This window comes from Onychostruthus taczanowskii, unplaced genomic scaffold, assembly GCF_017590055.1.
Source record: "Onychostruthus taczanowskii isolate IOZ18803 unplaced genomic scaffold, ASM1759005v1 scaffold24, whole genome shotgun sequence".
In the NCBI taxonomy this organism is placed as follows: domain Eukaryota; kingdom Metazoa; phylum Chordata; class Aves; order Passeriformes; family Passeridae; genus Onychostruthus; species Onychostruthus taczanowskii.
Genome location: NW_024499684.1, coordinates 9,322,068 through 9,344,666, shown reverse-complemented (window position 1 = coordinate 9,344,666; position 22,599 = coordinate 9,322,068). Strand labels below are relative to the sequence as shown.

The 22,599-nt window shown below is 51.4% G+C and overlaps 2 protein-coding genes and 2 non-coding genes across 4 annotated transcripts in view; 1 reads left to right on the top strand and 3 right to left on the bottom strand.

Moving 5' to 3' along the window:
* The first annotated feature begins 6,042 nt into the window (after positions 1-6,042).
* On the top strand, positions 6,043-11,910 carry B3GNT7 (UDP-GlcNAc:betaGal beta-1,3-N-acetylglucosaminyltransferase 7). Its single transcript, XM_041405907.1, has 2 exons — positions 6,043-6,117; positions 10,498-11,910. The coding sequence occupies exons 1-2, from the start codon at positions 6,107-6,109 to the stop codon at positions 11,696-11,698; spliced, it is 1,212 nt and encodes a 403-aa protein (XP_041261841.1). The 5' UTR covers positions 6,043-6,106; the 3' UTR covers positions 11,699-11,910.
* Positions 11,911-15,826: 3,916 nt separating this feature from the next.
* The window catches only part of NCL (nucleolin), a 7,186-nt gene continuing 413 nt past the window's right edge, over positions 15,827-22,599 (bottom strand). The window contains exons 2-15 of the mRNA XM_041405954.1: positions 22,224-22,331; positions 21,349-21,637; positions 20,875-21,027; positions 20,328-20,504; positions 20,104-20,187; positions 19,713-19,851; positions 19,344-19,480; positions 18,894-19,020; positions 18,548-18,681; positions 18,072-18,195; positions 17,820-17,968; positions 17,213-17,339; positions 16,546-16,766; positions 15,827-16,307 (exon numbers count right to left, since the gene is read on the bottom strand). Coding sequence (XP_041261888.1) covers positions 16,228-16,307; positions 16,546-16,766; positions 17,213-17,339; positions 17,820-17,968; positions 18,072-18,195; positions 18,548-18,681; positions 18,894-19,020; positions 19,344-19,480; positions 19,713-19,851; positions 20,104-20,187; positions 20,328-20,504; positions 20,875-21,027; positions 21,349-21,637; positions 22,224-22,331 — 2,049 coding nt within the window. The 3' untranslated portion in view covers positions 15,827-16,227. The remainder of the gene's footprint in view (positions 16,308-16,545; positions 16,767-17,212; positions 17,340-17,819; positions 17,969-18,071; positions 18,196-18,547; positions 18,682-18,893; positions 19,021-19,343; positions 19,481-19,712; positions 19,852-20,103; positions 20,188-20,327; positions 20,505-20,874; positions 21,028-21,348; positions 21,638-22,223; positions 22,332-22,599) is intronic.
* On the bottom strand, positions 17,637-17,713 carry LOC121336724. The gene has a single exon (XR_005952811.1). It is a non-coding gene; the product is annotated as a small nucleolar RNA SNORD20 (small nucleolar RNA).
* LOC121336723 lies at positions 19,925-19,994 on the bottom strand. Its single transcript, XR_005952810.1, has one exon. It is a non-coding gene; the product is annotated as a small nucleolar RNA SNORD82 (small nucleolar RNA).

Here is a 22,599-nt window from a genome sequence, read left to right as displayed (position 1 = left end):
AGTGATGATTAATGCTGAGCAGAGCCACAGAGCCAGGGATGTCTGAGTTGTCTCTGCCTCTCTCCTAAACCGATTTGGCCAAAAAAGGCTAATGTGAGCATTTCTGCATCTGCCAGCCTAGGAGGGGGCTCGGCCAGAGCTCAGGGTCTCAGCAGGCATGGATGGGGCTGTATGTTTTTCCACTTGGGCTGGAGAGGGGCCGTGGGCAGGCAGCCGCCGGGCTCAGGTGACTCCTGAGCCGTCCTTTCCATCTGACTCATGGGAGGCGTCGCGAGCGCTCTCCTGCCCAATGGAAAACACGTCTCCTGTCTCCTTGCAGCTCATGGCTCCTGGGCCCCTGCCAGTCCCCAGGAAGCACAGCTTCCCAGGGCTGTGCTGGCACCTGGAGCCCAGCTCTTCCCAGGCTGGAGCTGGGAGAGCAGCCCCGTGGGATGATGCCCAACCAGGGTTTTACCTTCAGGCTGTGCCCATAGCTGGTGTGGCAGAGAAGTCAGGGTGGCAAGGGCTGGGCAGGACAGGTCCATGGTCCCTGTGACGGGCAGGAGCATCTCTGTAGGCAGGGCTCATGATTTCACTGCTAGCATGACACTGCTTTCCTAACACTCCTGATTTCCTCTTCTCCACCTCTTTGGAGGGTCCAGGATGGAAATGATCATCCTTCAGCACCAGGACTGGCCTTCCCAAGGCCAAGCAGCCCATCTTCCTCCTTCCTTTCTGGGTTTGGGCAGCATGAGAGTATCTCCCACCTCAAACTCCACATTCACATCCCATAAGATTTCTCCATCTTATGTCCTCGTGGGCTTGTTTTTTTCAGTGCCTGGATGCCATCCTACCACAAGATTTTAGGAAAAACCCAGACCCTGGGGCTTTCTGCACAAGAGAAACTGAGGCACGCTGTGGTCAGCACCTCTTGCTGGGGCACACTGGGCTGGGAGAGACAAGCCAGGGCCTGTGGCTCACTGTGCCCAGCCTCAGGCTGTTTGCATCATGCCCAGAGCCTGCCCCCTCTGTGCCTGCTGCCCAAGCTGCAGCACTGGGCTTCCCCCTGCTCCTCTGGGAAGGGAAATGTTTTCCCTTTCCCCTCCCATTCTGCTCGCCAGCAGCCAGTGAGTCCGGTTTCCCCTGCACGCTGCTGCCAAGCGCCTCTGGAACCACTGGAAAATGCATAAAGTGCCTGGGCAAGGCTGTGGTGAGGGTTACTTGCAGTCACAGCTGGATCCAGCTGCTGCTTTAAAGCAACAGCACAGCCACACAGGGCTCCCCAGGACACCCAGGTGTCCCAGGGGTTTAAATCCCATGGGAAGAGAAGGCAGCAGGGCAGCATCCCTGAGGCTGGAGGGAGCCTTTCATTGGGGATAATGAGGAAGGGGAAGCCCAGGGACAGAAACCCTTGGGTGAGTCTGGGTCTGGGATTTACCTACCCAGGTTTGCAGAGTGCTTCCCCCTGCCCTGCTCCTGTGGCTCCTGGCACAGTGACCACGAGAGCACTTCCCTGCCAGCCCCAGCTGCATCCCACAGCTGCGTCTGCAAAGGGCAACAGCACCTTGGGGACCCTGGAACTACGGGGGCTGGCCCAGCCATCACCCTGCGAAGCAACTTACACTCCTCCCCTATTTTTGGAAGAAATCATGCAAATCCCAGAGTGTTTGATTCCAGGCAGGACAGAGGGTGTGGCTTTCAGTTGTGGCTCAAGGTGTTTCAGCAGCCCCCAGTGTTTCAGTGTGTGAGATGCTGAGGCAAATGGAGCAGGATGGAGCACCTGGCTGTGGGAAGGCAGAACATCTCCTCCTGCATCCTGGGTGCCAGCGTGGTCCTGCTCTGGCAGAGGCACTGGCATGGAAACAGCCACGGGGCACTGGGGTTAATGAGTGAAATAACTCACCCTGCCCAGGCTCTGGTTTATGGCTCTGTTAGCACGGGCAAGCAGAGGGAGCTTTCTGTGGGGGTGGATGTGTTTCCCGGTGTCCCACGTCAGACTGGTCAGTCCATGACGTCTGCTCCACCTTCCAAGACGCAGCAATAAATCAGGTTAATAATTAATCCCAACTGCCTGGGGAAACTTCCCTGGGACTAAGGCAGAGCCGGTCCCGCTCACAGCTCCCAGCATTCCACGTGAGAGCCGCGGTGATGGGCGAGTCTCACAGGGCTGCTCTTTACCACAGCATCATGAAAGGTGCTTAGAAAACAAACATGGAAGGAGAAAGGAACATTCCCTGTCCTATCACATCCAGGATGTTTGCTCCTGAGTGTGTGCAAATTCTTGATGTGGTGCGAGTCTAACTCAGCCAAACAAATTACGGCCTTGACCTCCCTCCCTGCTCCAGGGTACACCACAGGTGAGTGGTTTAACAAAGAAAAACCTAAAAGTGTGACCACCCTGTGCAGCTGCTCTCGGGTCAGGCTGAGCCCTTGGTCCTGCTCCAGGCACTCAGAGGTTTGGGGAGGAGAGGGCTGGTTTGTGTGTCTCCACAGGGCAACAGGACCTCGGCTTGTGTGGGAAACCCAGCCCAGGGACCACAGTGTTGGCACGAGCGGTCAGGAGGTGTGAGAATTCCTGGAAGAAGAAGTGAGAGTTTTCTCTGTGTATGTATAATTTGCTGGAATGAAAATAAATCAGAAAACAACACTCACACACACCAAAAAAACCATATCAAAGAAACCAGTGCAGCTTTCCCCAGTGAAACAAATTCCAAACCATCAGTGGGAAAACACTGGCTAGGTCAATCTGCCACTAGCCAGTCTTCTGGGATTACATAAACTTAATAAAAAAAGCTCACTTATTTCTTTGTACTATTTTTTAAATAAAATATTTTAGTTCAGGTCCGCTTTGAAATTAAAAGAGGATTCTTGAAACAACAAAAGCATTGTGGTTAGCTTTGAGAACATCTAAATGAGCCACTTGGGCATCACCCCAGTCCTTGTCCTTTCCCTTAACCCAGACAATGTCCTGGAGCCCTGTTTGATGCCAGCTCCAAAGCCTTGTTGTCCCCACAGGTTGCCCCTCCCCATTCCAGCAGTGGCACTATTTGGGATAATGCTTGGGCGGGGGGTGAGTGTGTGGCACTGGGACTGGCTCTCTCCAAATGGGTTATAGGAGCCATCAGATGTGGAGATGCTGCTGCCAGCAGGAGCTGGTGTCACCCTGGCTGTCACTCGGGTGTCACCCAGGAAGATCCATGCACTGCTTTCCCCTCTACATCCCTGTCCAGTGCAATGACAGTGTGTCCAAATGCTGTTCCTCACAGGTACCTGCCAGCTCTCCCGGGGCTGCAGTGGCCTGGCACACCTCAAATGTCACTGGTTTTGTGCAAGGCAGAGGAACTCAGCTTTTCCATGCTCAAGCAGCACCTGCCACCCAAGAGCCCTTATCCAGAAATCTGCACCTCTTCCCACAGTGACAAAAAGGCACCTGGTGCCTCGAAATTTCAGTCTAATGGCTCAGACCTAAGAAATGCAACTGAGGGGTGCTGCAGAGAAGGAGGGGCAAGGCGACAGATTCAGCTGCTTTGCTGAAGGCAGGGCTGGGCAGGAATGGCAGGGATGTGCTGCTGGCTGAGTCTGATGGGGTGAATAAAAATATTCAGGTTTCTCTTTTTCGTGTTTCGCTCCCAGCAGAGTGTTTGTGGCGGCTCATGTGAAACCTGTTCTTGCTGGGTGCTGGAAAGAGGAAAAGGGAATGCATGTGGAGCAAGACTTTTTAAAAGAAATATGCTTTCAGCTGGATTTTATTCTTCCTGCTGCTTTTCTGCTTTCCTAGGGTGACTCTGAAGAGCTGAGAATTTGGTTTTGTCCTAAACTTCTCTATGTCATGATGAAAAAAAAAAAAAAACATAAACAATTCTGCTTCATTTTCAGGTTCATCCTTGAAATAGGAGCTGGTGGTGCCAGGGATGCCCAGGGCTGTTTATCCCAGGTGTCAGGGATGCCCCAGACCTGGCAGGATTTGAGCCTTTAATGATTATCAGAGCTTTGTGCAGCCCTCACACCCCAGGCCTGCAGTGGGATGTGCATCTTTTTCTCACACGGGGGGAGGTAGGGGGTTATTTGAACCAAAACCCTGCACAGCAGCATGGAATCATCCGGGAATTCCTATGCTTGCGGCCCTACAGCTTTCCTGCACGGAAGCAGCCGTCGGAGAGGCGGGAGGCTGGGAGCAGGGCTGGCACAGCTCCCTGCCCCAGGCTGCCAGGAGCCCTCGTCACCCTGCGGGGCAGCACAGCCCTGCCGGCTGCGTGTGCTGCTGCTGGGCATCGCACAGCCCCGGGGACTGCCACACACGCACGGCTGCTGGGTGCCCTGCCGCGGCAGCACTCACCCCGGGGCTGTGGTTTGGGATTTACTGCAGCTCCCCACAAGTGGATGCTGCCATCCCTGTCCACATCGTGGTCCCAGGGCAAATTGCAGGGATGAAATGGTTGTTGTGCTCTCAGGGCTTTCCTGTTCACGTCCCTGCATGCAAAGGGGTTCTCCAGTGGGGTTCTCCTCCACTGTGAGCCCCTCTTTGCAGAGCAGGGTGAATTCCCAGCCATGGGCTGGCATGCACCTAACCATCCCTTGTGCTGCAGGGATGAGGTGGGTCCTTCTCACAGCGTGTTCTGCTCAAGCTGATGCTCAGTGAATCTCATAGCCATGATTTTCTTGGGGCCATGAGAGCTGCAAATACAAACTTTCCTATAGGCACTGGGAACAGGCTAAAAAGGAATCAGGAAAGGTATGTATGGACTTTTGGTGATGATAAGGACATGGGATGCAGTAGAGCTGGTGCAGCCTGTTTGGGCAATGTTTCCTGGGGAGCTTTCACAGGCCCCAGGACACAGAGCTGCAGGGCACCTGGGAAAGCGATAAGCTGAGATAAGGAGAGAGAAACACATCTGGAGAAAGCAGTGCAGTCCTCCTCCCCAAATGGAGCTGGACATGGAGTTTTCTTGGTGCTGTTTGAGTAGCAGAGGTTGTGTGGGTCCCTTTACATGTCCAGTCTTTGGAAGAGCCTTTCCCATGAGAAACTCAGTGTGTCCAGGGGTTGTGAGAGCTGTAAGAGACCCTGACCCTCATCACTCATGAAAAATGCAGAGGAACTGTTCAGAAAGGGACTGGGATATCTCTGCTGGACAGGAAAGGAAATATTGCAAATTTCCTGCAGGCTTCCCAGCCTGGCTTCATGGCGGACATGAGCAGCTGGTGGGATTGGGAGGGTGACAAAAAAGGGAGATACCAGAAATTACAAGGACTGATTTTTATAGCTGAAAAACACCTGCAACTGAAATGTTACATTTAAAAGGAATGGAAGGTCTTTAATCTGATTCTTCCTGGGCAATGAGATGTCCCATGCTGATATGGTTCTAGCAGGAATGTTGGTGAAACTGCATCTGAACAAGGGCTGAAGGAACAGTTTGAAAGGACCCCTCACCTGGCTGTGATGCTATTGGAAATTTGACCCATGAGGGGTCCCAGCATGCTTCGTGCACCTTCCTGATGCAGCAACTCCCTGTCAACTCCCTGCACCCCCAGGTGTGCTGTGGGTCCCAGGAAATATGTGAGTCCTCGGCAGAGCATGGATGCCTGGGTGAAACTGCAGCCCTGGGCAGAGTATTGGTCCTTGACACGGTGTGGACCATGGTTGAGATGTGGGTCGTGGGGGGAGGGTGGGTCCCAGGAGATGTGGGTATCCTGGGAGGCACATGAAAGACTCTGGGGCAGAGCTAATGCACCCCAGAGAGGGCACAGTACACGAAGAGCCGGACTAGGACGCCCCCGAGATCCCAGATCCTGGTGAGTGTGCCATCGGCAGCGGGGAGGGTCCTCAGGGGGACGTGTGGGGTGTCACCCTTAAACTCCTTGCCCTGGGAGCACTGGGGAGGTGCCTGTCTGCTGGGGCGGGCGGGGGGACGGGACAGAGGGGCAGGGCAAGAGTTAACCTACCTGCTCTGCCATCCATCTCTAGGCTCCACCTCGGAGAGAGAGGGGAGGGAAAAGAGAAAAAGTAGGAGAAAAAAAAAAAAAAAGAAAGAAAGAAAAAAGAAGAGGAGGAGGAAGAGTGCAGAGAGAAGCGCCCGGACCGCGGGCAGCCCGGCCAGCAGCGGAGCGGCCGCCCCGTCCCACTCCCAGCATGTTCCAGTGGTGAGTGATCTCCGGGGAGCGCGGAGCCCGAGCCCCGCTCCCGCACCGAATCCCGGTATCCCTGCCTCCGCCGTCCCGCGTCCTCCGCTCCCGCTGCCGGCACTGCAGTCCCGACGCCGCGTCCTGCCCGGAGCCGGGGCACCGCGAGGACCTCTCCCCACCGGGTCCCTCTCGGGAGTCGCCCCGGGGGTGGCTGGCCGGGGAAGGACAGCTCTGGTGGGGACGGTGGGCATGCGGAAGAGACTAAGGACGAAGTTTGTCATTTGTCCCCCGTCCGTCTGTCCCCATCCCAGGAGCGAGCCTCCCGCCGCCGCGGCTCCGCGGGGCTCCCAGGCGGGGTCTCGCTGGCCGCGGTACCCCGGAGAAGGCTCTGGGGGTCCGCTCCCGACACGATTTTCTCTCCATCCCGGGGCACCGGAGCTCCGGCCCGGTGGGAGGCCGGGAGGAGGCAGGATGGGGGCAACGGGCAGGGGCGGCCGGTTGGTGCCCCCGAATCCCTGGGAATGCTTTTCCCAGCTTTTCCCTGAAAAGAGCTGGTTTGTGTGGAGGGGCCGGGGACAGCAGGGTCTCCAGCCCTGCTCGGTGGGGTCCCATCCCACGGCAGCGCCAGCTTGGGGACAGATGCCCTCACCGGCGGCAATACCCGAGGTTTCGGCTCTTGCCCCTTCCCCAGAAGCGTGTTTTTACGGCCTTTTGTTTAAACCAGTTCGCTTTGTGAGGAGGGGACGCGTCTCTGGGCACCCCCATGGCGAGCTTCGGCCCCGCTTGGTGCTTGCACCCAGCTATTGCACAGGCTACTTTCTGGGAACATTTGGGGTCTTTCCGCCCAGCATCTGCCCCTTTATAAGATTCCCTCTTCAAATCCTTGGCGCTGACAACAGACAGGACTCTATACTGGCGGTGCCTTCAGTGACTGTGTCTAATTGAGGGGCCAGAAAAAGCCCCTATCACATAAATAGATAGCGCTGGCTGATCAAAGAGGTTTTCAGGTGAATCCAAAGTGAATGGGATAGGGATAGAGAGCCCCTGTCTCCCGCGGCCTCATCTGCCTTAGAGCATCAAAACCTAAAAAGGGATGCTGCCCCCCTCTAATTTGGAGTTTATGTTTAACTGCCTGGTGGCAAAGCCACCTCACAGGGAGGGTTTTGAAGTTTCCTTAGTGGATAAAAAGGAAGAGGAGGAGCATGTTAAGACCTTTTCAAAGCTCTCTTGATGGCAGCAACACCAGCAGTTGGGGTGGACAGACTTGGCTGGCACCAGTGGGAGCACCCCCGGTGGCTGCCACCCTTGGACCCTGCAGTGCTGGGTGTCCCCAACTCCTGGGGACACTAAGGGGACTGGCTGGGGGCTGTGCCCCAAAGAAGGGTCCTGGGGCTTGGCAGGGTGATGGCAACAAACCCAAAGCACCTCCCTTGCCAGTGCATCCCCAGAAAGAAGGAGTTACTTTTTCACCTGTACCTAAAGGACTTCCCAGCTGAAGAGACCACAGAGCAGAAAGACTCATGACTCAAAAAGATGCACAAACAACTGTCACTCTTTTGCCCCCCAAATCCTTGGTTTGATATGGGAATTGCCTGCAGTTCAGGCTCAGGGTCCTCCCAGTCCCCGCTGCTTTCCTGGGAGTGCAGGGACAGGTTTTCTGCAGGGCAGAGGTGGCTGTGGGTCTCCTGGTTCCTGCTGGATGTGGTGGGACTCCGTGGTTTGCAGTCAGACCAGTAGGAAAAATCCTATATAGGTTCTTGTAACAAAGCAGGAATTGCACTGGTGAGAACTGGGAAACAGGGTCCACTGAAGGAAGGAAGAATAAGTTTCTGTGCTGTTGTGCAACACCTCACCTATAAACATACCCAGGCCACTTGACACTCCACCACTTAATAAAAGCTGGAGTTGTCCCCTCAGCCCTCGGTCTGAACCTTCTGTCCCAAGGAGAGTAATGGGGGTCAGTGCACTCATGCACTGTTAGGCAGAGTCTGCCAAGGCTGGGACCATCTGTGCCAGTTAGTGACAGCCCTACCTATGCAAATTGTTAAAATTTGTATCAGTAATTCCCTGCCATTTGGCTTCTGGGGAACCTTTGGCCATCCTTCAGGCTGAGTATTTTATCGCTTGTTGTCCTTGGGTGATGGGGAGTGTAAGAATGTGGTGGGACAGGACAGGATGAGATGGTATTGATGCAAACGAAATTACAATTGTGACAGGGGTTATTTCTGCAGCAGTGCCGGGCATGGGAGAGAGGTTTTAAACTTTGCTTGGCTGTGCTTGGAGTAAAGTTGAATTGGAACTGAAGGGTTTGTAAGAATAAGCTCAAAGCTGTGCAGGCAGGGCTGGAGAGGGTTAAGGGAATGGTGAGATCTAATCAGAACTGCTCCCTCATCAGTCTCAGATGAGTGGTCACATATAAAACCGGATGAGGAATATCTATCCATTTATCCTTAATTACTTATTTCCACGCTCGCTCCCACAGTCCACACTAGTGATCACAGTTTTCCCACGACAATGTCGAGCTCAAAAGTTCTTTGTGCTTCAGAGCGAAGCCAGAGACAGGAGCTCCTCTAAGCTCCCGACTCCCATCTGGGCTTGCTGCGTTTCAGGGTGAGCGGAATCCCCTAGCACAGTGTTGTCTCCTGCCCTGGGGAGTCTGATGACCTATAGGGTGTCCCACAGGTGTTTTGATGCAGCCTGAGGCCCAAAACTCCAGCAGCTTCACAGTGGTTCTAATCACAATCCAGTCCCAGGTCTAGGAGAGTTTCGCTGCTTTTTTTGGGGTTTTTGTCTATCTGGAAAATATTTGGGCTAAATGTTTCAGTTTCAACCCCAAGCTCCTTCTCTGGACTGTCCTGAAGTGAAGGTGCCACCTGCCTGCTGGAGATGATTTTAGATTTTTCTGGCTCTGACAGGAGCAGGGGACTGAGGGCTGTCCCTGTGAGTGTCACCCAGGCGAGGATGTGCTTCTGACATGAAGAGGACAGGCACAGGGGCATCCCAAGACCAGTGCCACATCTGTCTCTGTCAGCTTCACAACCCAGTGTCAGGAAAAAGGTGTTCAGGGACTGCCAAGCACCTCGTGTTGGAGCAGACAGAGATGGGGCTGCCCTTGGGAAGCTGTTGGGAGTGGAGACAAGGAGTTCAGCTCCTTGTCTCCAATGCCCAGTGCTCATCTGCACAGGAAGACGGCCCAAGGTGGCTGCAACACGCAGGACTGAGGCAGGAGGAAGTTGGTACAGTGTGCAAGCTGTGGGAAGCTGAGCGCTCAGGAGCTACATTGTGCAGCTGGGCAGAGAGGCCAGTTCCCTTCCTCTGTGGCAGTGGGATGAGAAACCCACCTTTAGCTGAGTGGAAAAGCAGGCTGGGGAGGAATTGTGCATCAATAATCTCCCCAGTGCAGCCTTCCCGCAGTCCCAAGGACCTCAGGAGGATCCCGCTCAAGCTCCCCATGAACTCCATCCAGGGTTTGTCCCATGAGCGAGCAGCTTCCCAGGGCTATAGGTCTGCAGCAGAGGACAGCAGCAGGATGGTCCCAGGAAGAACTGGGTTTGATCTACTCATGCCCTGCACACCCTGGACATGCAGACACCTGGTTTGTCACAGGCTGGGAAAATCTGCCCACCCAGTCTGCCCTGCATCTGCTGCTCCTTATCACCACAAAGGAAGCAACGGGACCCAAGAGCTGCCAAAATGCCCAGGAGTGCCACCTCAAATACTGATTCACAAGGTGGTTGTAGGGTGATGTCTTTTTCCCACTGAACCATGAAATTTGACTCAAATGACTTTCTTTTTTTGTCCTGATGTGCCATTTTGAAATGAAACAGCAATGCTACTTTCATGTTGACTCTTTTGGTCTTCCCAGCTCTGGTTTCTCAGTGCTGTGTAACCTGTGATGCCAGTCTAGGCCATGGACAGTATGTCTGTCTTGGAGCTAAGGTTTCTGAGGAAAAGATAATTCCCTCCTGCTCTTGTCCTAAACTACAATTTTCAGGTGGCTGAAACAGCAGTTTCCCTTGGGACTTTCTTCTGAAACAGCTGCCTTGCTGAAACTCTCACCCTGACTTCTCTCTCTCTCAGCCCATTTTCATTTTTCCTGTGAACCCTTCCCTGCTCTTAGGTACTGGGGTTATCAGATGACACTGCAACCACCCCCACAATACCTTGTGCCTGTCCCTACAGTTAAGTGTGGCCCCAAAGCCACCCCATAAGCAGGATGCAGCTGGGAAGAGTATGCATTGAGGTGTCCTGCAGCTCTTCCCACAAGGTTTTTCCTCCTCAAAAGGTGATGGAACACAGATTATGAGCATCCCATGACCTCTCAAGGAAGTGCTTTTGCAGACAAGCCTCTTTAAGCCTGTATATTCTTCTCTTTAACCCCTTGTCTCCTCCCTTTAGGAAGAAGACCATCTATAAAACAGTTTGTCTCTCCTTCTTGCTGATCATTACAGTGACGGTGCTGCAGCGTGGAATGGCCCCAAACCAGTTCATGCAGGGCCAGCAGCAGAAAGAACTGCCCCCTTCAGAGCCCTTGAAATCACAGAAGAGAGACAACTCCTTCTCCATCAGCAGCAGTTTCTGGAAAACCAAGAAGGAGAAAGCTCCTGTGAAGGAGGAGAGCGTGACGGCAAAGCAAACAAAATCCTGGGATGTCACCACTACCAACTGCTCAGCCAACCAGAACTTCAGCAAGGTGGATTGGTTCAAAGGGCTGGAGCCCAACTTCCAGCAGTTCCTGCTCTATCGGCACTGCCGCTACTTCCCCATGCTGATCAACCACCCAGAGAAGTGCAGCGGGGATGTCTACCTGCTCATTGTGGTCAAGTCCATCATCACACAGCACGACCGCCGCGAGGCCATCCGGAGGACCTGGGGCCAAGAGAAGGAGGTGGAGGGCAAGAGGATCAGGACGCTGTTCTTGCTGGGCACCGCCTCCAAGGAGGAGGAGAGAGCCAACCACCAGAAACTGCTAGATTATGAGAACCACATCTATGGTGACATCTTGCAGTGGGATTTCCTGGACAGCTTCTTCAACCTCACCCTCAAAGAAGTCCATTTCCTGAAGTGGGTCGACATCTACTGTGACAACGTCCACTTCATCTTCAAAGGCGACGACGATGTGTTTGTGAGTCCCAGCAATATCCTGGAGTTCCTGGAGGACAAGAAGGAGGGAGAGAACCTCTTTGTGGGGGATGTCCTCTACAGGGCCAGGCCAATCCGTAAGAAGGAGAACAAGTACTATATCCCCAGTGCCCTCTACAACAAAAACATCTACCCACCCTATGCAGGGGGTGGGGGCTTCGTCATGGACGGAGCCCTGGCCAAGAGGCTGCATAAGGCCTCAGAGACACTGGAGCTGTACCCCATCGATGACGTCTTCCTAGGAATGTGCTTGGAGGTCCTTAAAGTCTCACCTGTTGGGCACGAGGGCTTCAAGACTTTTGGTATTGTGAAAAACAAGAACAGCAAGATGAACAAGGAGCCATGTTTTTACCGGAGTATGTTGGTGGTTCATAAACTGCTGCCTCCAGAGCTGCTGCAAATGTGGGACTTGGTCCACAGTAACTTGACATGCTCAAGAAAACTCAATGTTCTTTAGCTCAGTCTCTCTGGAGAGCTGGGACTGCAGGAGCTGGGACAACTGATCCCTGCTCTGGGGTGGGGTGAACCTCTGCTGGTGGCACACAAATCCTTCAGGGGCACTGCCCTCCGGGGTGAGGAGGGCAGAGACACTGCGCTCATGGGCAGGGTTTGTTCCTGTACTGTATTGTGGTTCACATATCTCCAGCTGGGTTGGGGGTTGCTGAAAAAGAGAAAAAAACCAACAAAACATGACAAGTCTAGCACAAAATGGAGAGAGGACAAAGAGGTTTGTGCTCTGCTTTAGGTACCTCCTCCACAGCAGCATGATGAGTGGAGGAGTGGAGGGAGGCAGGGAGGGATGTGGCACGGTGTTTTTTGGAGATGTTCAGGGTCTGGCTATCCAGGGAAGCTGCTCCAAGGGAGTTCAGCCAATTACAAGTGCATCAACCCCTCCCGACTCAAAAATCACGGGATTTTATCTGTTATCTCAAATTTCTCCTCTGTGCAAGGTCTTGGTAACATTGACCCTGTGTGCATTGGACTCACCCCCACCAAAGTCCTCTGTGTCCCCATATGCAGCTGGGGAAAGGGGCTCTTCTCCGAGGCTGGCCCTCAACAGCCCTGAGTCCCCACTAGGGCTTCAGCCTGGCAGTTGGGGGACTGGGGTCCTTGTCCCTGTCACAGGGGCTCCCAGCACCAGCCTGGGCTGTGCCTGGCTCCCCAGCCCCTCTGCAGCCTTACTGCATGTGTCCTCAGAGTAATGCACCCAGCTGAAATTCCTCAGGGATTTGTTCCTCCTGGCAGGAAAGTTACTAGGCCAGCTGCCCTTGCTTGTGGCCAAGGAAGAGGTGGACAAAAGTGGTGGCCCCCCATGAAGTGGCCCAGGGATTTGTCACTTCTGGGACTCAACTTCCTGGGCATCCCAGGGGGTGCTGTGGGGAGACCCCCTCTGTGCTGCACCACTGCCTTCATGGCTTTGCCTTGCAGGGGGACAACAGCCCCAAAGGCTCTGTGTGTGGCTGCTTCGGGTTCAGCCCTGGTTTGTCAGCAATTGTGATGCTCCAGGGTAGGTTGGAGACATTGGTCCTGCTCTGTCATGAGAAGCAGGGTCCAAGGGGACAAAGTGAAAAAAAGCTGATGCTTCACATGTCTGCTCCTCTCAGGGTTGCTGCAGTATTTATTCTACAGGCTGAGATGCAGGAGCATGACAGGAAATGATGTCACAAGACACGGCCTTTTTTCTTTGGGCTGAAAGGCCACGAGCTCTCGAGGGGAGCCCTGGACTGGGTGCTTTGGTGGAAACCACCCAAAAGAGAGACATGTGGCCACACAAGGGCCACGATGCTCTCCAGCCACTGACTGCAGGCATGAGCAAAGGCCACAGGAATGTGCAAAGCCACACATGCTCACACACGTGCTCCCAGGCACAGGCTCTACACGCACAGATGTCCCTGTGTGTAGGGCTGGCATGCCCAGATGTCCCTGCAGGGGGTGGACACACACAGCCACATCCACGGCCCTGACCATGCACAGCAAAACACGGGCACAGATGCCCTTAACTCCCTCTCCCTCTCTGGTGCCAGACATCGAAAGGAAAAAAATTTTGCTACCTCAAAGGTCCCCCTGTGCAGTGCCTTTTTTTTTTTCCTTTCTCTTATTTTCTTAATGCGTTTTGGAAACAGGCCTGTTTCTTTTACTCCAAGTACATTTCCCAGGTTAGAAAACAAACTAAAAAAGAGCATAAACCAGTCAAAAAGGGCACCACATGCCCAGCCACACCACTCTTAAAATGGCCCTGTTCAGATGAGATGCAGATTTGAAGAGAAGGAAGCGAAAGAGGCAGTGCTGCCCAGGGCTCAGCTGGTGGTGATACTGTGAAACTGGATGCACAATGCACTGGGTCCCTGGAGCAGCAGGGCAGAGTCCTGAGGGCATTTTTGGTACCCACTGGGCTTAGGCAGCACACAACTCTTTCCTTTTCCCCTTCCCTCCCTCCTTCCAATAGGAGTGAGTTCAGAAACACTTTCCAAATTGATACCTCCATAATTTATGTCAGGTACAGTACTTTAGGCTGTACATTTATCCTGGATGCAGGGTCAGCTCTTGCTCTCTGTAGCATTGTCTATGGTGAGCCAGGGCTGTGTGTAGACATCTCTCAGTGTTGTTCTTCAGCTGGTGGGACCTGTACAGAGAAACCTTGTAGAGTTTGGTGAATATTCTAGTTTCTAAATAAAGGTTAAAAGAAGAAGAAAAAAATCCTACAAGCCTTCACCTCATGTCATTACTAGTGAGTTTCTGCTGGGAACAAAACCCAGCAATGTGTTACAGTGACAAAACTAACTCCTTGGAATGGGCATCTGGGGACTGAAGCTGCCCTGTTCCAGTTTGGCACAGCTTCTTTGTGGAGCCAGGCACGGTAATCAGGCTGGTGGGTATTTTCTCTCTTTCATGCAGTCCTCCACCTCCATCTCAAACTAAACTTCAGATCCTTGTGGTGCCCTGCAGGGATGAGCTTCTCATGTCAACCTCTTTGGCAAAAGCCACCTCAGCAGGGCTGGAAATTCACTGGTTGTGTTGGGCACTCTTGTACAGGAGATGGGCACCTCCTGTCCCCATTACCCTCCCCACAGCAAGACCTTGCTCACTTCCACAGCCACAGCAGCGCCATGAGGTAACACGAGCCCTGGTCATGAGGTGTGAACCTGGCTGCGGTGAAGAGGAGGAAAGCTGCAGGTGAACCCATGGGTCTCACCTCGGCGTTTGGGCACCGAGGGGCTGTTTCCAGGGCTGCCACCCAGCTTGGACACTCCCGTTGCTGGGGAGCAGAGAGGTCAGTGAAGGGAACCAGGACACACTGTATTTGGCAGGCTAGGCCATCTGTCACAGGGCACCAAAAATTTCATATGCATAGACAAAACACAAGTGCTCCGTGGATGCACTCATGGATACTCCTGCCCATTCCCTCTCCAGTCACCCCACGCTGTCACACGCCATGTGTCCGGCAGCGGGGGAGGGCCCATGTGCGGGGTGGAAGCGGGTCGGGCCGGGGCTCCGGGCGGCGCCCTCAGGAGCAGCCCCTCAGCTCGGCGGCGAGGACGCGCAGCGCGGGCGGCTGCTGCCCCCTGGCGGCCGCGCCCGCCCTCCGACCATTTGCCGGCGGGCCGCGGGTGCGGCTCCAAAATGGCCGATGGCGAAGGGCCGGGAGAGCCTGGGCCAGGGGCGATGGCACACGGCACACAAACCGCACAGGCCTCCAGCTGAAACGACCCCAGACACCACTGGTTTGGTTTTGGCCACGGGGACTGGCCTTTGGCAAGGCTCGATGTTGGGAAGCCAGGGAGAAACGGCCACAGCAGCATGAGCGGCTGCAGAGGCCCGGCAGGGCAGGGAAGGTCCCAGCAGTGGCCGTGTGCCAGGAGGGTGGAACAGTCTGACCGCGGCCAGAGGCCACTGGCACGGGCCAAATGTCAGGGCAGGATCTTTCAGCAGAGCAGGGGGAGATGACACTAAGGGATACTGTACTCAGGAAGGCTCAGCTACACAGCGCTGTGCCAGTTTTCTGCACCCACCCGTCTGGGAAAACCACGACTCCAGCAGCTGCCACTGCAGGGCAGCACCCTGTGCCTGGCTAGAAAACCTGACCACTGCCACAGGACTGAGGCCCTTCTCCCCCAGGTGCCTGAAGAAGGTGCATGAGGAAGGACAGCAGGCATGAGTTTGGTTACAAACAAGCAGCCTCTTATCCCAAACTCCTGCTTTTGTATTTGCTTCACACTTAGGGGCAAGAGACAATTTGGAATAAGCACAAGAGAAAATACTTGTAGAAGATAGCAACTGAACTGCAGGGCCTTAGTACAAGATCTGATTTACTTTGTTTAAAAAGAAAGTAGAAAAGCAGCTGGCTAGCAAGCACCATCACAGTATCTTAGTTAAAAAAAAAAAAATAATGTTGTAGTTACAGAGCTTACCTTGGCCATCATATTCTCCCATAGCTCCTGCTAACACAGCACACATACCCTGCTGGAGCAGAGCAGGACAGAGGCTGCTGCTGTGACACCAATGACCTTAACCCAAAAGAGGGAAGGCTACAGACAGCCTGTTTCTCACAGCCTGGCTTCATTTAGTGGCACAGAGGTAACACGAACCAGTTTAGGTCCTTTAATCTGTCCAAGACAGGCTGCTAAAGCACAAATGATAAAACATTCTGCATTTTTACAGCAAAAATGCTACAGAAGTTTATAGGAAAAAAAAAATTTTTTTGTACATGGGTAAAACATTATAAATTCAAGACAACTCACAGACAAGGGGTAAATTCCCACATCTATCACTCTTTGTTTTAAAAAGTTCATTTGAACAGGCAAGCGGTCAAAATGGCTTGCTCTCTCTTCCTTGAAATGAAAATTTTATCTTCCAAGTGGCTCACAGTACTGCTTCGCTTCTTGGAATGTCCTCCGAAGGCTCCGCCAAGACCAAAGGAGAATAAAAACCCCCGGAGTCCTTTCAGATAGTCTCAGAGAGCAGGAAAAGGGAAAGGAAAGGGGAAGTTTATTCAAACTTGATCTTCTTCCCTTGCTGCTTGTGATCTCCACCTCCTCCTCTGCCTCCTCGGAAGCCACCTCCTCTACCTAGAAAGAAAATTATTGCAAAAAGCACAGTTACCACTATAGTATTTATATTATATGCACACAAATATATTGCAGTGGTGTATCTATACCACTGCCCTTCCAAACCCATCCTGGCACAGGACAGAAAATAAATTCACATCCAATATTCTCTGGTAGCTCTACACCATAACCCCAAGAATGGCTTTAGGTTCATTTTGGAGCACACCCCCTCTGAACAGCAGCATTTGCTTCCTCTTACCTCCAAATCCACCTCTGCCACCACCTCTGCCACCAAATCCACCTCTTCCTCCTCGGCCACCTCCTCTGCCACCGCGACCACCAAATCCACCGCCACGCTGGAATTCACCCTTTGGCTTGGCAAAATCAAGGATCACTTTGTTTCCATCTATCTCTCCATCTTCCATGGCTTCCTTAGCTGCTTTGGCATCTTCTGCAGAGCTGAAGTCCACAAACCCAAACCTAGGAAACAAGTTACAAGAGCGTCAGCCACATTTCACGAGCTGCAGCACCACCTACGGGTTCCTCACAGAAATCCTTCTGGAATCAAACACCAGAACTTCTGCATCCCACAGGATGTGCCACTTGTAGGACAGCAGTGGCTAATCACAAGGGATGGAGCCCCACTGTGAGTTTGCCAGTACTGTACAGTTAATTTTCTTCTCGTGCGAATCCAGCGGCTGCCACGGAGGTTTGTTGGCAGGAAGGAGCTCATTGAGAAGAGGTGAGAAGGGAGCACGTGCTGCCCTCCACCAGTGGACCCAAAGCTGTGTGTTCTCTGCTCCCACCCTATTTAGCAGTTTCACAGAGCCACCCACATGAGCCTGAGAAACACCCTGCCTTGCAGAGATCAGCTACAGTGAGGTGCTCTGTAGCACCTGAACCCAGCCCAGTGATGTTTAACCCACCCTTTAGATGATCCAGTGTCTCTGTCTGTGACTATTCTTGCACTTATTGAGCCTTCAAATGATTCTCTTAATGTCTCCTCTGTGGTGTCCTCAGAAAGGCCTCTCACAAACAATGTTTTGCTTTGCTCTGTGAAAAGGAAGCACATTTACAAGTCATTCAGCCTGAGCAAAGCAAGCTTCAGCTTCATAACATCACATCCAGTTTGCATTACTGGCTCCCAGAACACCTCTTAGGAATAAAGGGATTGTTTTTAAGGAACAGCTCAAGCACCTGGAGTCCATGGAAACTTTTTCAGGACTACAGTTAGAGCCTGACAAAAAGGATTTCCCTCAGCCAACCCGATATTGCTAAATTAAGTTTGCCACACTCCTTTTAAAAAAAACAGATGCTTGCACCTTATCAACAATAACTGTACAGACACTGCTGGATCAGCACTTGACTATCTAGAGGAATTTGACAACAGTTTCATCAGCATTTCAGATAATCAGTCATCACATCCAGCACACATGCTTACAATGTTTGGCTTTTTTTTTTTTTAGAGCAGCCCCAGATTTGCCTGGATGGTGCTCTCCTGCCACAGCTGGAGATCGAACATGAAACACTTACGACCGAATCCTCCTCCTCCTCGTGCGTTCATGTTCCCTTTCTGTGAACTGAATTCCAGTCTGATTGTTCTGCCTTCAATCTCTGTGTTGTTATAGGAATTCATTGCCTCTCTGGCATCCTCAACTGTGGCAAAATCTACAAATGCATACCTGTGTGGAGAGGAAGATTCCAGTCAGCCTGGGAACAAGGGATACCTTGGAGGCAAGTCACTTGCAATGCCAGCCTGGGGGTCAAGTGAAAGGCACAACCTACCCTTTAGGCCTGCCCTGGTTGTTCTGTGGCACCTTGATGGAAGCAGCTTTCTTAAACACTTCTTGGAGAGTCACTTCTGTAGCAGCATACGAGAGGTTGTTGACAATTAGGGTCTTCGACTCTCCTATGGGGAAAAATCAATGTTGTTAAGTGCAGGTTTGGAGAAGGAGAGCTCTTGTTCTCTAGTTACCAGACTCTGCCAAGGGGTAAGAATACTTGCTGCCCTTTCCTCACCTCAAGGTGAGGCACAAAGCAAAATCCAGCCCTGTTTTGTTCACTGAGACCAATTGCCCCCCTTGTCTGAAACATGCAGTCAAGACAAAGTGCACAGGATGCAGAGCACAAGTCAGGCAAAAGATCTGGTATCTTAATCTTTTTGCAATATTTTCAGTTGGCATACCACCAAGGAACTTCTGAAGCAAGTGGAAATGGATCCTGAATGCCATCTGTATGCATGTTATCAGTATGGAAAGTACCTTTCTGATGATCTTGCTGGCTCTTCTCACCGGTGAAGTCAATGACCACGGCACGACCCTCAATTTCTGTGCCCTGCTTCTCCTCCAGAGCTTTGTTTGCCTCAGCTTCTGTTTTAAATTCAATGTAGGCCATCCTACAACACAGAAAAGAACGTAAGCAAATGCCTCCTTCCAGAACAACAAAGTTTGTGAATGAGCGGGGGGAAAGATGTAAAAGAAAAATGCTACAAAAAGTAAGACAACTAATGCAGCAGGTTCCTTCAGGTAGCCAAAGGACACGTAAGCTTATCAGAATATGCCAAGAGCTAAAGGAACAGCAAACACACGAGTCCTCTCAGCTACCCACCCTTTGCTGCTCCCGTCCTTGTTCATCACTATCCGGACTTCCGATGCATTTTCAAACACCTCCCTGATGTCATCCTCGGTTATGCGGTAGGGCAGGTTCTTCAAAAACAGAGTTCTGGCATCTCTCTCTGCAAAGACAAGTTACTTTCAGGTTACCAGCTAAAAATCCCTCATCTACAGAGACTCAGCAAGCTGATCCAGCAGAAATTAACAGCAAGCATTCACATTTTCAGAAGCTACAAATACAACTGTAACAGAAGTTAATGAAACTACTGCGCTTCTCTTAAAGGCATCAAGTTCAAAAAACAGGTCCTAAAGTTTCAAAAAGAAACATATTTCTTCCTCAGCCGTCCCAACATGTACTATTTCTTGGGATCACATTTGCAGATATTCCCATCTGAACTCGCATATCTGTATGTAAGCATTTTAGAAACTCTTAATTGGGCCGTACCTTTCTTGTCTTCTTTCATAGCTTCCTTGGTCTTTGCTTTTTCCAGTTTGACTTCCAAACCCATTAACTTCTTTCCATTCATCTGGAGAGCTTTATCCAGATCCTCAGCAGATGAGAAGTCCACATAGCCAAACCGCCTGCAAGAACACATCCTTGAGTTCCCTGATCCATCTCTGGCAGCAGAGACCACAAACACAAACCTAACACCAGAGAGGTCCTGCCTGGTCAAATTCCAGGCAAAGTTAAAACCCTCACCACTACCAAGCAGCCACCCCAGCATCTTGAGGGGAAAAAGCACACTTGGACACCTCTGAACAAATTAGTGCCAAATAAAATAAATTAGCAGCAAAATTCTACTGAAGAACTCACCTGGAAGCACCGATTCTGACATCTGTAACTTCAATATTCTTCTTCCCAAAGAATTCTCTGAGACCAGTCTTCAGCTCCTCAAACTCCTTGGTGCAGACCAAATTTCCAACAAATACAGAGAAAGCTGACTGAACTTTCTCTGAAAAGATAATAAAGTGGGGTTTTTTTTAAAGCAGCTTTTAAAACTGGGAGCCAGAGTCTAGACAGCTTTAGCACATCAGTTTTTGCTCAAAAGTGACATCATATTTCAGTATTAAGTCCCTTATAATCATCATTTGTGCTGGGAAACCCCACCCTGACATCCTGGACCTTCACAGTTACATTCCTCATGCAACAGAGTCCAATCACAGTCCATTAAACAAGCATCATTTGATGACCCCACACCACTTACCCTCTGTTTTCTTTTTCTTGGGCTCTGGTGCACTTTTATTAGTCATTTCTTTCTTCCTCTTTCCAGGTGTTTCCTTGACAGGTTCTGTGCGAGAAAACAAAACAACACTGAAAAATACAGAACTTTTCCTAAATTGAATCAACACAGGAGCATTAATCTTTACACCAGTCATACACAAGACCTCCTGTTACTCAGCAGCTGTAAGATTTTAAACTTTAACTCACTTTCATCTTCACTTTCCTCCTCGGCATCCTCTTCATCCTCCTCTTCATCGTCATCCTCCTCCTCCTCATCTTCCTCATCTTCAGATTCTACTGCCTTGGCTTTCACTGGTGTAGCCTTGGCTGGAGTGGTTTTCTTCACTGGAACAGGGGCTGTGTCCATGGCTTCATCTTCAGACTCTGAAACAAGAAGAGCACAGTATTTAGACAGTTCCACATTAAGCACTTTTTGAAACTAAGAAAACAAAATGCTGTTGAGCAAAATGTTTCTCATGCCTCCTGAAATTTGCATGTTCTCAGGAAAAAAGTTTAATACACTTAATTTTTATAAAAGACATCTTTTTCCCTTGAGTTTTACTGCGTTTAAAAAACCCAAAACCTGTTCAACAACAGTAAAAAGTTTAACTGACAATAGGGAAATTAACACCCATTCAGCACATGGACAACAGCAACCAGCTAAAACCAGCTCAGCACACACTGCATCACTCCCATTATCCTGTCAGTTACCTCCCTCTCCCCCGTCCCTCTAAGTGTTTAGTAATAAACATACCATCCTCTTCTTCATCGTCCTCATCATCCTCTTCATCCTCATCCTCCTCCTCAGATTCCTGCTTTGCTGGCACAGCTGCAGGCTTTTTGGCTGGCACTGCTGCAGGCTTTTTGGCTGCAGGCTTCACAGGCATTGGTGGTTCCTCTTCCTCATCTGCACCAACAGTACAAGTTTTTACTACAAAGGTTCAATCAATGAGTGGTATAGGTAAACAGTACTTAGAGCTTCACAAAATTTTGTCCAAAATTCAGGAAAGAGCAATCCAGAAACTGGGAGGTGTTTTACAGGCTGTGTGTAAGGCAGCTGCAGTCCAAGCTTTCCTCCAAACTTCACCCATTGCCCACCTCTCTTTCATAATCTTTCATTAATCAATGAATCCCCCCAATAATACAAATCTTTCAATTCCAAAGGAACTCATATTAAATGACTTGACTGAACCACTTTTAGTCAATGCATATTTCAAGGGTAACTTACCAGAATCTTCTTCATCCTCCTCCTCCTCCTCATCATCTTCATCATCATCTTCATCATCTTCTTCTTCACTCTCCTCCTTCTTGGCATTCTTTCCATTTTTTGCTCCTTTGGTTAGGACAGCAGCCTTTTTAGGAGTTGGAGTAACAGCCTTTTTGGGCGTTGGAGTAGCCACAACCTTCTTTGCAGGTGTAACCGCTTTTTTCGCAGGAGTAGCAACTTTTTTTGCAGGAGTTGCAGCCTTCTTGGCTGGGGTAACAGCAACTTTTTGTGGTTTCTTCTGGGGGACCATCTGAAAGACACATCAGTGTAAAACTCATGCTGCCCTGTTTAACCTACCATTACTTCACAATCAGACAAACACACAGCAACAAATCTAAAGAATATCCTTCTGACAGTTTCTGTTGAGTTACCTCAAATGCCCACCCTGATCAATCAATAAAGCTCAAACTCAGCTTGCTCATGCTTTCAGGAGCCTACTTACAGAACATCAAAGCACCTCTAAATTCCCTGGTCCCGAACCAAGACCAGTGGTATCTACTGGCATTTAGCATCTTGGGATTTTTACACTTGCACATTAACCACATGTGACAAACGTCATACTGCTCATTACAAAGGTAATTATGTACCCACTTGCTTTTTAGCTTTAGGACAGCTTTAAGACGCCAGCAGTACTTCCAAAAGCCTGGAAGTAGACTTAGGAGTTCAGCTATTTTTCCCCAGGCTGCTTCAGCCTTATAAAATCCAGTTTATTCTTTAGCCGCACTTTAGTGAGGAACACCGACTGCTGATTAAACCCCTGTTACAGTGTAACCCACAACCCTCACGACACTTCTGAAACACGTGCATCCCTTTGGCTCCATCCCTAGATCAATCACCTCTTCTCCGCTGCTTTCCTCTAGTTCAGAGGACTCCTCTTCCTCACTTTCCTCGAACTTTTTCGGGGGAGGAGCCATTTTTTTCTGTTTGATCTGATTCTTCGGGGTCTGAAAAGAGAGCAGCACGTTTAGCTCCCGTGTTCACCCGGGTTGCCCGCGAGCGCTCGCTCCGGCGGGTGATTGTCCCCACCACGTGGCCGCCCCCCGGCCCCCGCGGCGCCCAGGAGGCCGCCCGGGGTCCGCGGCCGCCGGTGTGCGGGGCCTTCCCGGGGCCTTCCCGGGAGCACCGCGCGCTCCCACGTGCTCGCTGTCCCCGGCCCCACGTGGCCGCACTGTGACGTAGCCCCGCCCCCCCCATCCCGCGCGCGCTCGCACG